Source organism: Silurus aristotelis, assembly GCF_946808225.1.
Source record: "Silurus aristotelis genome assembly, chromosome: 13".
NCBI classification, from domain to species: domain Eukaryota; kingdom Metazoa; phylum Chordata; class Actinopteri; order Siluriformes; family Siluridae; genus Silurus; species Silurus aristotelis.
The window spans coordinates 6,570,578-6,586,879 of record NC_139586.1 but is presented as its reverse complement, the minus strand read 5'-3'; the positions used below and the strand labels follow the sequence as shown (position 1 = coordinate 6,586,879).

At 40.9% G+C, this 16,302-nt stretch overlaps 1 protein-coding gene and 1 pseudogene across 2 annotated transcripts; both read left to right on the top strand.

Annotated features, from left to right (window-relative positions):
- Nucleotides 1-4,328: 4,328 nt before the first annotated feature.
- On the top strand, nt 4,329-4,654 carry LOC310736225 (histone H4; the record flags this gene model as incomplete). The annotated part of the gene is made up of 1 exon (XM_083559606.1): nt 4,329-4,654. Exon 1 carries the CDS (start codon nt 4,343-4,345, stop codon nt 4,652-4,654), a length of 312 nt encoding a protein of 103 aa, XP_083415732.1. The 5' UTR covers nt 4,329-4,342.
- A 784-nt stretch (nt 4,655-5,438) lies between these two features.
- On the top strand, nt 5,439-5,816 carry LOC310736224 (histone H2B pseudogene; annotated as a pseudogene). The gene has a single exon. The product of its transcript is annotated as a histone H2B pseudogene (transcript).
- The last annotated feature ends 10,486 nt before the right edge of the window (nt 5,817-16,302 follow it).

Genomic DNA, 16,302 nt, shown 5'->3' with positions numbered 1-16,302 from the left:
CAGTAAAATGAACATTTCTCCAGGACCCTGATGCTACATTAAACAACAATTCCAGAAACAAAACACACAGGGCTAAGGACTGGTAAGTGTCCTTGTCACATAAAGTGCATGTGTGCAACCTGGTGCAATCAGTGCAAAGACAACACAAGACAGTGCAAGACAACACAAGACAGTACAGGACAAGCAATAAAATACAAAATAGCTCTGATCAGGCCTACCATTCGTGGTGTCATCAGCAAACTGATGAGTGTCTGGGGTTGTCCAGGTGAGTCAGGGCTGATAGATCACTGTGGGAATAGCATCCAGATTGGAAAGAGGTAGGCAATTGCTATTGGTCCAGAAAGAGAGAGAGAGAGAGAGAGAGAGAGAGAGAGAGAGAGAGAGAGAGAGAGAGAGAGAGAGAGAGAGAGAGAGAGAGAGAGAGAGAGAGAGAGAGAGAGAGAGAGAGAGAGAGAGAGAGACATATGTTAATCTAATGTGACATTATTGACTTAGTTACACAGTCCAAATATACTGACACTTTCCATGATATTGTGCAGTATTGGACAAAAGAAGAGATTTAGGAAGAGCAACAACTAAAAACAAACAAACAAACACACGCACACAAATATTTGAATGATCTAGGAACTTGTGACTGTCAAAATAGTTATGGGCACTAGTGCAATTTGATATATATGACGTGTTCTACTGGCCTATTAGATAAACACGAAGCGAGACAAAAAGAGACTCACAGTTCACATTAGAAAGAAACCCTGTATACCATTAAACACTAGTATGAAGTGTTTTTGGTCTATTTTTTTTTAAGGTTTTATTCATGTATGTTGTTTGCTTCTTTGTTTGTTCTGATCTCATCTAAAACTATTAATGCGAAATGGCTGTTCCATACACAATAATCACACAAAATGATGTGAGCATCAATTCCTTTAATCTACATTTTTCTGCAACGTGTAAACATTGCCACACGATGGCAGTCAAGCTCTACAAAGTCCACTGACCTCTGCCTTTATTAGGAATATTCCTGTATACCCTGTATACACTAGTATGAATTGTTTTTGGTCTATTTTTTTAAAATGTTTTATTCGTGTATGTTGTTTGTTTGTTTGTTCTGATCTCATCTCAAACCTAATTCTTCTACTACATCTACTACTACTACTACTACTACTACTACTACTACGGTTCCGAAGCATTCGGGCCGCCACATCCAGACTGTGCAACAGTTTTTTCCCGCAAGCCATCAGGCTCCTCAACAAAGAACTGAACTGAACTCTCTCTCACACACACACACACACACACACACACACACACACACACACACACACACACACACACACACACACACACACACACACTTACACACAACTGTGTGAGTGATCCGCACAAACCGGACTCAACACCCATCATACACTTCGTTCACCCAGGTTTCAATACCAATCACACTTTTTCACTATCGCAAAATGTTTACATGCCGTCTGTTGCTGATTCCGGGACTTGTTATTTTGCACAATATTCTGTCCAAATCCTTTGGTTACTGTTTACTTTATTTTTGATTGCTGCTACTGCTGAATTGCGCAAATTCTGTTTACATCTTTCTGTTTACACTGCACCTTATTCTGTTATGACAGGTTTTACTGGCGGAGCTATTTCTATTTTTATATTTTGTTTATTGTGTATTGTCCTGCACTGTCCTGTGTTGTCTTGCACTGTCTTGTGTTGTCTTTTGCACTGTTTGCACCAGCTGCACACATGCACTTTATGTGGCGAGGATCTTAGTTCTCGGCCCTGTGTCTTTCTGTTCTGTACTGTTTGTTTTATGTTGTTTTATGTAGCACCTGGGTTCAGGAGGAACGTTGTTTCATTTCACTGTGTACTGCATCAGCTATATATGGTTGAAATGACAATAAAAGCTTCTTGACTCTTCTTGACTACTACTACTAACCATGATCATACAAATTATTCTTAGTAAGTTGAGGAATGAGTTAAGAATAGGGTTTGATGAATACCATAAATAATAATAATGATTGCTTAAGGCAGCATGGTGTGTAGTTCTGCATCGGTCTTGACTGCTATTGTGTGACCAAATCTAGAAAGTGCACATTTCTCTCTACTTTTTGTTGATTGCCGAAGTCAAGTCAAGTCAAGTCAAGTCAAAGGAATTGTTCACTTTCTCAATGATGCCTGTCTACACTACATGGTACGTTATTAGGAAATATAAACAGAGATATATATAGCATACACTGCATTTCCTATTCAGGTGAGCGCTCAGTGAGCATACACACTCTTTGTGAAAGTGGAGCAGTTACCAATAAAATGTGTCGTGATGCAATAAGTTCTAGAATAATAGTTTGATTGACAGTTTGTACAAGTCAGTGTGACACTGTCCAAATACATAGAGACCTTACTGTATATTTATTATTATTACAGCATAGGTAAAAGATGCACACACCAAATACTTCTGGACACTAGTGCAGTTTGAGCACTGGGTTTGTTCAGCTTGTCAGCTCCTGCTGTGGTGGAATGATGTTCACGAATGATTTGTGAGTTCCTGTTCCTGCACTCATATTTGCATCTGTATATATCTTTTCTCAATAAAGGAACGTTTCTCCCTTTTTTAAGGTGCCATCAAAATATTTGTGCTGTAAAAGTGAATGTGTACCTTAAGCATCATCTGTCTCTGAAACTTCCTCCTATTGAATTGTAAAAAATAATATGCATATATTTACTCAATGTTCTACAGCCCATGTAGGTACACACAATGCTCACTCATTCTGATGCTTGATGCAAATATTAGCATAATCTCCTGAACTATGTGACAGATGTATGGATACCTGACGACTACTACTACTACTACTACAGTAAAACCCCGTTGTACGAGCAACCTATAGTACGAGCAAACGGAGATACGAGCAAACCTACGCTGCCGGTTCTCCGTTTTCGGCGGAGGGAAGCATCAGTCACTTAGTTGATGACGCATTACTCAGTCGCTCTCGTTGTTCAGTGCAGCAAAAACTTAACTTTTTTTTGTTTTATATTTTGATTTCACTAGAAATCTTGAAAAATGTCCCAAGAAAATCAGTGGTGGTGCTGTGAAAACGAAAGTAAATAGAATTACCATGGAAACCATACGAGTTTACGAGCGTTGTGCGCGTCTCACACTCGCAATCAACCACTACCACATGGGTAAGTGTTAAATTATTTTTACATTACGGTAATTTGCGGTGTATTTGTTTGTTAAAATAGGCTACAAATACTTTTTAGGTGCAGAAATAAGCGATCGAATGAGGTCTCGGAACGGATTAAACCATTTTTCATTCATTCCTATGGGGAAAATCAGTTCGAATGTATGAGCAAATGGACATACGAGCAATTTTCAAGAACGAATTATGCTCGTACAACGGGGTTTTACTGTACTACTACTACTAATACGACTACTACTATTGCTACTACTGCTATTGCAAATAGTACCACATTAATAGAAATGAGAATAATGCTTGTTAATATTAATAATAATCATGGGCCATTCCTACAATAGTCATGCTATATTTCTTGTGTTGAAAAGTATATTACAAGATTAACACTACCACTACTACTACTGGTAGTAGGTGGCAGCAGGGCAGTGGTGGTCCAGTGGTTAAGGCTCTGGGTTACCGATCATAAGGTCAGGGGTTCAAGCCCCAGCACTGCCAAGCTGCCACTGTTGAGCCCTTGAGCAAGGCACTTAGCCTTATCAGCTCCAGGGGCACCGTATTATGGCTGACCCTGCGCTCTGACTGCAGCTTCCAGATAAGTTGGGATATGTGTAAATCTTTTAATTGCATATGTACAGTAGCTCAATATTTTGTCCCCCATCAGGTTTACACCCTTCTGGTCAGTGGTGGCACAGTGTGTAATTAACTGAAACCATAGTGTGTTCAATATTTTGCATTCCTCATGATGATATAAGCCTACTTAATGCAACAAGAACTGCAATTTGATTTATACTTCTACTGGAATAAAAATTGCAACTGAGTCAAAACAGTTCTGATTATAATCCTCAATGCAAATATTTGTGTGTTGAACTGCATTGAGTGTACCATGCTGTGAGCAAAAACCAAATTAAATCTATTCCACTACATGACTATTACTATTTATATATCACTATGTTTGTGTGGACAAAAAGGAAGTACAAGACTCTAGCATGTTAACGGCTGTGGCGGTTCGCTTTGAAGACATTCTTTTGTGTGATCGTTGGTTTTAGGTCCGCCCCCTCGCCTGTTCTCAAGTAGGTCCTGTGGAGAGAGAATAAATAGGCGGGCATTGCGCGGGGCTTCTTTATTGAGCAGCTTGAATTTGTGAGAGCAGCACCATGTCTGGAAGAGGAAAGGGTGGCAAAGGACTCGGCAAAGGAGGCGCTAAGCGCCACCGTAAGGTTCTGCGCGATAACATCCAGGGTATCACTAAGCCGGCTATCCGCCGTCTGGCTCGCCGTGGTGGTGTTAAACGTATATCCGGTCTGATCTACGAGGAGACTCGTGGTGTACTGAAGGTGTTCTTGGAGAACGTCATCCGCGATGCAGTCACATACACCGAGCATGCGAAGAGAAAGACCGTCACCGCTATGGATGTGGTGTATGCCCTGAAACGCCAGGGACGCACTCTTTACGGCTTCGGCGGCTAAACGCTTACCTACCAAATAACGTCAACACAACGGCTCTTTTAAGAGCCACCCAAATATTACAAAACGAGCTATTGTTTCTTTTAATGTGTGTGTGTGTGTGTGTGTGTGTGTGGCGCGAAGAAGGGGATGAAATAACTTTTTTCAAGTGTATGTGACTAATAGAATTTGAAATAATTGTAGATATATTCTAATAAGGTAAAACCTTGCACCAGCACTACAGTTTTGTTTCAAAGTTTATATACATACTTCACATTTGTTTGTGTGTGTGTGTATATATATATATATATATATATATATATATGTATATGTGCGTGTGCGCGCACAAAACGGCGGGCATGGGAACAAAGCGTAGCTCAGGGGCGGGGTAGAGGGAACGGGAGAGGATGGGACGAGGGCGGAGCCTTGTATGATGAGGTTTGAATTTGTGACCAATAATACGACTCCTTTCCCTTGTACGTAATTACAATAAACTTTCTTTTCGGCTTCTCCCGTTAGGGGTCGCCACAGCGGATCCTCCGCACGTTTGATTTGGCACATGTTTTACGCTGGATGCCCTTCCTAACGCAACCCTCCCCAATTTATCCGGGCTTGGGACCGGCACTAAGAGTGGCTGGGGATGGTTCCCTGACCGGGAATCGAACCCGGGTCGCAGCGGTGGGAGCGCTGCATCTTAACCACTAGACCACCAGGGGACCTGTACGTAATTACAATGCAGGTCTGTAAATAGAGAGGCGGCGAGGCGGCCCTTTTTCATTCTCTCGCAGTTTCCTCGAGAAGCAGCATTATGCCTACTGATCCAGCCAAGACCGCGCCCAAGAAGGGCTCTAAGAAGGCTGTCACAAAGACGGCCGGCAAAGGTGGCAAGAAGCGCAGAAAGTCAAGGAAGGAGAGCTACGCTATCTACGTGTACAAGGTCCTGAAGCAGGTGCACCCTGATACCGGCATCTCTTCTAAGGCTATGGGCATCATGAATTCCTTCGTAAACGACATTTTCGAGCGCATCGCCGGTGAGTCTTCTCGTCTCGCTCACTACAACAAGCGGTCCACCATCACTTCTAGGGAAATCCAGACAGCCGTGCGCCTGTTGCTTCCCGGTGAACTTGCAAAGCATGCCGTGTCCGAGGGCACAAAGGCCGTCACCAAGTACACCAGCTCAAAGTAAAGCGTGTTACGCCGTCTTTAAGATAAAAACCAACGGCTCTTTTAAGAGCCACCCATTTTTTCATACAAAGAGCGGTCTTTTTTGCGCGGGCAGCAATTCTCGCCGCCCGCTCACTATGACCTTTTGTATAACGAGGTAAGTAAACAAACATAGCATTAGAGGTACATTAGTAGAGCACAATTTGAATTTGGGCCGTAGCAACACAGCATATTAAGCATTAGAGCTATTGTAGCAGAACATAATTTAAATAAGAGCCATAGTAGCACTGCATCATTTAAATTGGAGTCATAGTTGGCCAACATAATTTGAATTATAGTGATTTATAGTCATAGCAGCACTGCATAATTAGCATTAGAGCTATAGTTGCAGAACAGCACAATATAATTTAAATTAGAACCATAGCAGCACAACAGTGTTTCCCATTTGGGCCCTAGCAGCACAACCTAATATACATGTGCACTTTTGTATAACAACATAATTTAAATTTGGACCATGGTGGCACAACAGTAATTTGAATTGGAGTTATATTTGGCCAAAATAATTTGATTTAGAGTCATAGTAGCACAACATTGTTCTGCTACTATAGCTCTAATGCTACCTATGTTGTGCTGCTAGGGCCCTGACGTAAAACACAGGGAGCATTAGAGCTACAGTAGCAGCACAGTGTTTAACACCAGGGCCCTAGCAGCACAACATAATTTGAATTTGGGCCTCAGTAGCGGAACGGTGTTTCCCATTAGGGCCATAGCAGCACAACAAAATTTAAATTGGAGAGATAGTATCCCAGCATAATTAGCATTAGATCTATAGTAGCACCACAGTGTTTCACATCAGGGCCCTAGCAGCACAACATAATTTGAATTAGAGCCATAGTAGCAGAGCATCATTTGACTTAGAGCCATAGTTGGCCAACATAAATCGGATTATAGCCATAGCAGCACAACATAATTAGCATTAGAGCTATAGTAGCAGCACAGTGTTTCACATCAAGGCCCTGGCAGCACAACATAGCTTGAATTAAAGTCATAGTAGCACAACATTGTTCTGCTGCTATAGCTCTAATGCTACCTATGTTGTGCTACTATGGCTTTAATTCAAATCATGTTGTGCTGCTAGGGCCCTGATGTGAAACACAGTTAGCCTTAGAGCTATAGTAGTAGTACAGTGTTTCACATAAGGACCAGGACAGCACAGCAATGCATAATTTGAACTTAGGCCACAGTAGCGGAACAGTGTTTCCCACTAGGGCCATAGCAGCACAACAAAATTTTAATTAGAGCCATAGTAGCAGAGCATCATTTGACTTAGGGCCATAGTTGGCCAAGATCATTTGGATTAGAGTCATGGGAGCACAACACAATTAGCATTAGAGCTATAGTAGCACAACATTGTTCTGCTGCTATAGCTCTAATGCTACCTATGTTGTGCTACTATGGCTTTAATTCAAATCATGTTGTGCTGCTAGGGCCCTGATGTGAATCACAGTGAGCATTAGAGCTATAGTAGCAGTACAGTGTTTCACATGAGGGCCCTAGCAGCACAACGTAATTTTAATTAGAGTCATAGTTGGCCAACATAATTTTGAATTAGAGTCATGGCAGCACTGCATATATAGCATTACAGCTATAGTAGCAAAACAGTGTTTTACATCAAGGTCATAGTGGCACAACATAATGTAATTTAGAGCCATAGTAGTACTTCATCATTTGAATTGAAACCATAGCAGCACAACAGTGTTTCACATTAGGGCCCTAGCAGCACAACCTAATTTGAATTAGAGCTATCGTAGCAGAGCAATGTTGTGCTACTAAGGCTCTAATTCAAATTAGGTTGTGCTGCTAGGGCCCTGATGTGAAATACTGTTCCGCTACTATAGCTGTAATGCTAACTGTGTTTCACATCAGGCCCCTAGCAGCACAACATAATTTGAATTAGAGTCATAGTAGCAGAGCATCATTCGACTTAGAGCCATAGTTGGCCAACATAAATCGGATTATAGTCATAGCAGCGCAACATAATTAGCATTAGAGCTATTATAGCAGCACAGTGTTTCACATCAGGGCCCTGGCAGCACAAGCTATTTTGAATTAAGTCATAGTAGCACAACATTGTTCTGCTACTATAGCTCTAATGCTACCTATGTTGTGCTACTATGGCTATAATTCGAATCGTGTTGGGCTGCTGGGGCCCTGATGTGAAACACAGTTAGCATTAGAGCTATAGTAGCAGTACAGTGTTTCAAATAAGGGCCCTAGCAGCACACCATAATTTGAATTAGAGTCATAGTTGGCCCACATGATTTGAGTGTTTCACATCAAGGCCATAGTGGCACAACATAATTTAAATAAGAGCCATAGTAGCACTGCATCATTTAAATTGGAGTTAAATAAGTTGGCCAACATAATTTGATTTATAGTCATAGCAGCACTGCATAATTAGCATTAGAGCTATAGTTGCAGAACAGCACAATATAATTTAAATTAGAACCATAGCAGCACAACCTAATATACATGTGCACTTTTGAATAACAATTTAAATTTGGACCATGGTGGCACAACAGTAATTTGAATTAGAGCCATAGTAGCACAACATTGTTCTGCTACTATAGCTCTAATGCTACCTATGTTGTGCTACTATGGCTCTGATTCGAATTATGTTGTGCTGCTAGGGCCCTGACGTAAAACACCGGGAGCATTAGAGCTACAGTAGCAGCACAGAGTTTCACATCAGGGCCCTAGCAGCACAACATAATTAGCATTAGAGCTATAGTAGCAGCACAGTGTTTCACATCAGGGCCCTGGCAGCACAACCTAATTTAAATTAAGTCATAGTAGCACAACATTGTTGTGCTACTATGGCTTTAATTCGAATCATGTTGTGCTGCTAGGGCCCTGATGTGAAACACAGTTAGCCTTAGAGCTATAGTAGTAGTACAGTGTTTCACATAAGGACCAGGACAGCACAGCATAGCATAATTTGAATTTAGGCCACAGTAGCGGAACAGTGTTTCCCACTAGGGCCATAGCAGCACAACAAAATTTAAATTGGAGAGATAGTATCTCAGCATAATTAGCATTAGATCTATAGTAGCACCACAGTGTTTTACATCAGGGCCCTAGCAGCACAACATAATTTGAATTAAAGTCATAGTAGCACAACATTGTTCTGCTACTATAGCTCTAATGCTACCTATGTTGTGCTACTATGGCTCTAATTCAAATCATGTTGTGCTGCTAGGGCCCTGAGGTGAATCACAGTGAGCATTAGAGCTATAGTAGCAGTACAGTGTTTCACATGAGGGCCCTAGCAGCACAACATAATTTGAATTAGAGCCATAGTAGCAGAGCATCATTTGACTTAGGGCCATAGTTGGCCAAGATCATTTGGATTAGAGTCATGGCAGCACTGCATATATAGCATTACAGCTATAGTAGCAAAACAGTGTTTCACATCAAGGTCATAGTGGCACAACATAATGTAATTTAGAGCCATAGTAGTACTTCATCATTTGAATTGAAACCATAGCAGCACAACAGTGTTTCACATCAGGGCCCTAGCAGCACAACCTTATTTGAATTAGAGCCATAGTAGCACAACATAATTAGCATTAGAGCTATCGTAGCAGAGCAATGTTGTGCTACTAAGGCTCTAATTCAAATTAGGTTGTGCTGCTAGGGCCCTGATGTGAAATACTGTTCCGCTACTATAGCTGTAATGCTAACTGTGTTTCACATCAGGCCCCTAGCAGCACAACATAATTTGAATTAGAGTCATAGTAGCAGAGCATCATTCGACTTAGAGCCATAGTTGGCCAACATAAATCGGATTATAGTCATAGCACCGCAACATAATTAGCATTAGAGCTATTATAGCAGCACAGTGTTTCACATCAGGGCCCTGGCAGCACAAGCTATTTTGAATTAAGTCATAGTAGCACAACATTGTTCTGCTACTATAGCTCTAATGCTACCTATGTTGTGCTACTATGGCTCTAATTCGAATCGTGTTGGGCTGCTGGGGCCCTGATGTGAAACACAGTTAGCATTAGAGCTATAGTAGCAGTACAGTGTTTCACATGAGGGCCCTAGCAGCACACCATAATTTGTATTGGAGTCATATTGGCATTACATAATTAGCATTAATGCTACGGTAGCACAACAGTGTTTTCCATCAGGGCCAGGACAGCACAGCATTATTTGAATTTGGGCCACAGTAGCGGAACAGTGTTTCCCACTAGGGCCATAGCAGCACAACAAAATTTAAATTGGAGAGATGGTTGCCCAACATTATTAGCATTAGATCTATTGTAGCAGAACAGTGTTTCACATCAGGCCCTAGCAGCACAACGTAATTTGAATTAGATCCATAGTAGCAGAGCATCATTTGGATTAGAGTCATAGGAGCACAACATAATTAGCATTAGAGCTATAGTAGCAGCACAGTGTTTCACATCAGGGCCCTGGCAGCACAACATAGCACAACATAATTTGAATTAAAGTCATAGTAGCACAACATTGTTCTGCTACTATAGCTCTAATGCTACCTATGTTGTGCTACTATGGCTCTGATTCGAATCATGTTGTGCTGCTAGGGCCCTGATGTGAATCACAGTTAGCATTAGAGCTATAGTAGCAGTACAGTGTTTCACATGAGGGCCCTAGCAGCACAACATGATTCGAATCAGAGCCATAGTTGGCCCACATGATTTGTATTGGAGTCATATTGGCATTACATAATTAGCATTAATGCTACGGTAGCACAACAGTGTTTCACATCAAGGCCATAGTAGCACAACATAATTGAATTTAGAGCCATAGCAGTACTTCATCATTTGAAGTGAAACCATAGCAGCAGCAGCACAGTGTTTCACATCAGGGCCATAATCAGCACACCATAATTTGAATTAGAGCCATAGTAGCACCACATCATTTAAATTGGAGTCATAGTTGGCCAACATAATTTGAATTATAGTAATAGCAGCACTACATAATTAGCATTAGAGCTATAGTAGCAGAACAATGTTGTGCTACTATGACTCTACTTCAAGTTATGCTGTGCTGCTCGGGCCCTGATGTGAAACACAGTGAGCATTAGAGCTATAGTAGCAGTACAGTGTTTCACATGAGGGCCCTAGCAACACACCACAATTTGAATTAGAATTAGAGCAGCATTGCATAATTAAAGTTAGAGCTACGGTAGAACAACAGTGTTTTACATCAGGGCCCTAGCAGCACAACGTAATTTTAATTAGAGTCATAGTTGGCCAACATAATTTTGAATTAGAGTCATGGCAGCACTGCATATATAGCATTACAGCTATAGTAGCAAAACAGTGTTTTACATCAAGGTCATAGTGGCACAACATAATGTAATTTAGAGCCATAGTAGTACTTCATCATTTGAATTGAAACCATAGCAGCACAACAGTGTTTCACATCAGGGCCCTAGCAGCACAACCTTATTTGAATTAGAGCCATAGTAGCACAACATTATTAGCATTAGAGCTATCGTAGCAGAGCAATGTTGTGCTACTAAGGCTCTAATTCAAATTAGGTTGTGCTGCTAGGGCCCTGATGTGAAATACTGTTCCGCTACTATAGCTGTAATGCTAACTGTGTTTCACATCAGGCCCCTAGCAGCACAACATAATTTGAATTAGAGTCATAGTAGCAGAGCATCATTTGACTTAGAGCCATAGTTGGCCAACATAAATCGGATTATAGTCATAGCACCGCAACATAATTACTACTATGGCTTTAATTCGAATCATGTTGTGCTGCTAGGGCCCTGATGTGAAACACAGTTAGCCTTAGAGCTATAGTAGTAGTACAGTGTTTCACATAAGGACCAGGACAGCACAGCATAGCATAATTTGAATTTAGGCCACGGTAGCGGAACAGTGTTTCCCACTAGGGCCATAGCAGCACAACAAAATTTAAATTGGAGAGATAGTATCTCAGCATAATTAGCATTAGATCTATAGTAGCACCACAGTGTTTTACATCAGGGCCCTAGCAGCACAACATAATTTGAATTAGAGCCATAGTAGCAGAGCATCATTTGACTTAGGGCCATAGTTGGCCAAGATCATTTGGATTAGAGTCATGGGAGCACAACACAAGAGAGCATTAGAACTATAGTAGCAGCACAGTGTTTCACATCAAGGCCCTGGCAGCACAACATAGCACAACATAATTTGAATTAAAGTCATAGTAGCACAACATTGTTCTGCTGCTATAGCTCTAATGCTACCTATGTTGTGCTACTATGGCTCTAATTCAAATCATGTTGTGCTGCTAGGGCCCTGAGGTGAATCACAGTGAGCATTAGAGCTATAGTAGCAGTACAGTGTTAAACATGAGGGCCCTAGCAGCACAACGTAATTTTAATTAGAGTCATAGTTGGCCAACATAATTTGAATTAGAGCCATGGCAGCACTGCATATATAGCATTACAGCTATAGTAGCAAAACAGTGTTTCACATCAAGGTCATAGTGGCACAACATAATGTAATTTAGAGCCATAGTAGTACTTCATCATTTGAATTGAAACCATAGCAGCACAACAGTGTTTCACATCAGGGCCCTAGCAGCACAACCTTATTTGAATTAGAGCCATATTAGCACAACATAATTAGCATTAGAGCTATCGTAGCAGAGCAATGTTGTGCTACTAAGGCTCTAATTCAAATTAGGTTGTGCTGCTAGGGCCCTGATGTGAAATACTGTTCCGCTACTATAGCTGTAATGCTAACTGTGTTTCACATCAGGCCCCTAGCAGCACAACATAATTTGAATTAGAGTCATAGTAGCAGAGCATCATTCGACTTAGAGCCATAGTTGGCCAACATAAATCGGATTATAGTCATAGCACCGCAACATAATTAGCATTAGAGCTATTATAGCAGCACAGTGTTTCACATCAGGGCCCTGGCAGCACAAGCTATTTTGAATTAAGTCATAGTAGCACAACATTGTTCTGCTACTATAGCTCTAATGCTACCTATGTTGTGCTACTATGGCTCTAATTCGAATCGTGTTGGGCTGCTGGGGCCCTGATGTGAAACACAGTTAGCATTAGAGCTATAGTAGCAGTACAGTGTTTCACATGAGGGCCCTAGCAGCACACCATAATTTGTATTGGAGTCATATTGGCATTACATAATTAGCATTAATGCTACGGTAGCACAACAGTGTTTTCCATCAGGGCCAGGACAGCACAGCATTATTTGAATTTGGGCCACAGTAGCGGAACAGTGTTTCCCACTAGGGCCATAGCAGCACAACAAAATTTAAATTGGAGAGATGGTTGCCCAACATTATTAGCATTAGATCTATTGTAGCAGAACAGTGTTTCACATCAGGCCCTAGCAGCACAACGTAATTTGAATTAGATCCATAGTAGCAGAGCATCATTTGGATTAGAGTCATAGGAGCACAACATAATTAGCATTAGAGCTATAGTAGCAGCACAGTGTTTCACATCAGGGCCCTGGCAGCACAACATAGCACAACATAATTTGAATTAAAGTCATAGTAGCACAACATTGTTCTGCTACTATAGCTCTAATGCTACCTATGTTGTGCTACTATGGCTCTGATTCGAATCATGTTGTGCTGCTAGGGCCCTGATGTGAATCACAGTTAGCATTAGAGCTATAGTAGCAGTACAGTGTTTCACATGAGGGCCCTAGCAGCACAACATGATTCGAATCAGAGCCATAGTTGGCCCACATGATTTGTATTGGAGTCATATTGGCATTACATAATTAGCATTAATGCTACGGTAGCACAACAGTGTTTCACATCAAGGCCATAGTAGCACAACATAATTGAATTTAGAGCCATAGCAGTACTTCATCATTTGAAGTGAAACCATAGCAGCAGCAGCACAGTGTTTCACATCAGGGCCATAATCAGCACACCATAATTTGAATTAGAGCCATAGTAGCACCACATCATTTAAATTGGAGTCATAGTTGGCCAACATAATTTGAATTATAGTAATAGCAGCACTACATAATTAGCATTAGAGCTATAGTAGCAGAACAATGTTGTGCTACTATGACTCTACTTCAAGTTATGCTGTGCTGCTCGGGCCCTGATGTGAAACACAGTGAGCATTAGAGCTATAGTAGCAGTACAGTGTTTCACATGAGGGCCCTAGCAACACACCACAATTTGAATTAGAATTAGAGCAGCATTGCATAATTAGAGTTAGAGCTACGGTAGAACAACAGTGTTTTACATCAGGGCCAGGACAGCACAGCAGAATTTGAATTGGGCCACAGTAGAGGAACAGTGTTTCCCACTTGGGCCATAGTAGCACAACATAATTTAATTTAAAGCCATAGTAGTACTTCATCATTTGAATTGAAACCATAGCAGCAGAATACTGTTTCACATCATAATTAGCATTAGAGCAATAGTAGCACAACATAGTTAGCATTAGAGCTATCATAGCAGAGCAATTTTGTGCTACTATGACTCTAATTCAAATTATTTTGTGCTGCTAGGGCCCTGATGTGAAACACTGTTCTGCTACTACAGCTCTAATGCTAACTGTGTTTCACATCAGGGCCCTAGCGGCACAACATAATTTAAATTAGGGCCATAGTAGCACATCATCTTTTGATTTAGAACCATAGCAGCACAACAGTGTTTCCCATTCGGGCCCTAGCAGCACACCCTAATATACATGTGCACTTTTGTAGAACAATACAATTCAAATTTGGACCATGGTGGCACAACATAATTGCCATTTGGGCCAGAGCGGCACAACAGTAATTTGAAATAGAGCTATAGTAGCACAACATCATTTGAATTGGAGTTATATTTGGCCAAAATAATTTGATTTAGAGTCATAGTAGCACAACATTGTTCTGCTACTATAGCTCTAATGCTACCTATGTTGTGCTACTATGGCTCTGATTCGAATTATGTTGTGCTGCTAGGGACCTGACGTAAAAGACAGTTAGCATTAGAGCTATAGTAGCAGCACAGTGTTTCACATCAGGGCCCTAACAGCACACCATAATTTGAATTAGAGCCATAGTAGCACCACATCATTTAAATTGGAGTCTTAGTTGGCCAACATAATTAGAATTTTAGTCATAGCAGCACTACATAATTAGCATTAGAGCTATAGTAGCAGAACAATGTTGTGCTACTATGACTCTAACTCAAGTTATGTTGTGCTGCTAGGGCCCTGATGTGAAACACAGTTAGCATTAAAGCTATAGTAGCACTACAGTGTTTCACATGAGGGCCCTAGCAGCACACCATAATTTAAATTAGAGTTAGAGCAGCATTGCATAATTAGCATTAAAGCTATGGTAGCACAACAGTGTTTTACATCAGGGCCAGGACAGCACAGCATAATTAGAATTTGGGCCACAGTAGCAGAACAGTGTTTCTCACTAGGGCCATAGCAGCACAACTAAATTTAAATTGGAGAGATAGTATTCCAGCATAATTAGCATTAGATCTATAGTAGCACCACAGTGTTTCACATCAGGGCCCTAGCAGCACAACATAATTTGAATTAGAGCCATAGTAGCAGAGCATCATTTGAATTGGAGCCATAGTTGGCCAACATAAATCGGATTATCGTCATAGCAGCACAACATAATTTGAATTAGTCATAGTAGCATAAAATAGGTAGCATTTGAGCTATAGTAGCAGAACAATGTTATGCTACTATGACTTTAATTCAAATTATGTTGTGCTGCTAGGGCCCTGATGTGAAACACAGTTAGCATTAGAGCTATAGTAGCAGTCGAGTGTTTCACATCAAGGCCATAGTGGCACAACATAATTTAAATAAGAGCCATAGTAGCACTGCATCATTTAAATTGGAGTCATAGTTGGCCAACATAATTTGATTTATAGTCATAGCAGCACTGCATAATTAGCATTAGAGCTATAGTTGCAGAACAGCACAATATAATTTAAATTAGAACCATAGCAGCACAACCTAATATACATGTGCACTTTTGTATAACATAATTTAAATTTGGACCATGGTGGCACAACAGTAATTTGAATTAGAGCCATAGTAGCACATCATTTGAATTGGAGTTATATTTGGCCAAAATAATTTGATTTAGAGTCATAGTAGCACAACATTGTTCTGCTACTATAGCTCTAATGCTACCTATGTTGTGCTACTATGGCTCTGATACGAATTATGTTGTGCTGCTAGGGCCCTGACGTAAAACACCGGGAGCATTAGAGCTACAGTAGCAGCACAGCGTTTTACATCAGGGCCCTAGCAGCACAACATAATTAGCATTAGAGCTATAGTAGCAGCACAGTGTTTCACATCAGGGCCCTGGCAGCACAACCTAATTTAAATTAAGTCATAGTAGCACAACATTGTTCTGCTACTATAGCTCTAATGCTACCTATGTTGTGCTACTATGGCTTTAATTCGAATCATGTTGTGCTGCTAGGGCCCTGATGTGAAACACAGTTAGCATTAGAGC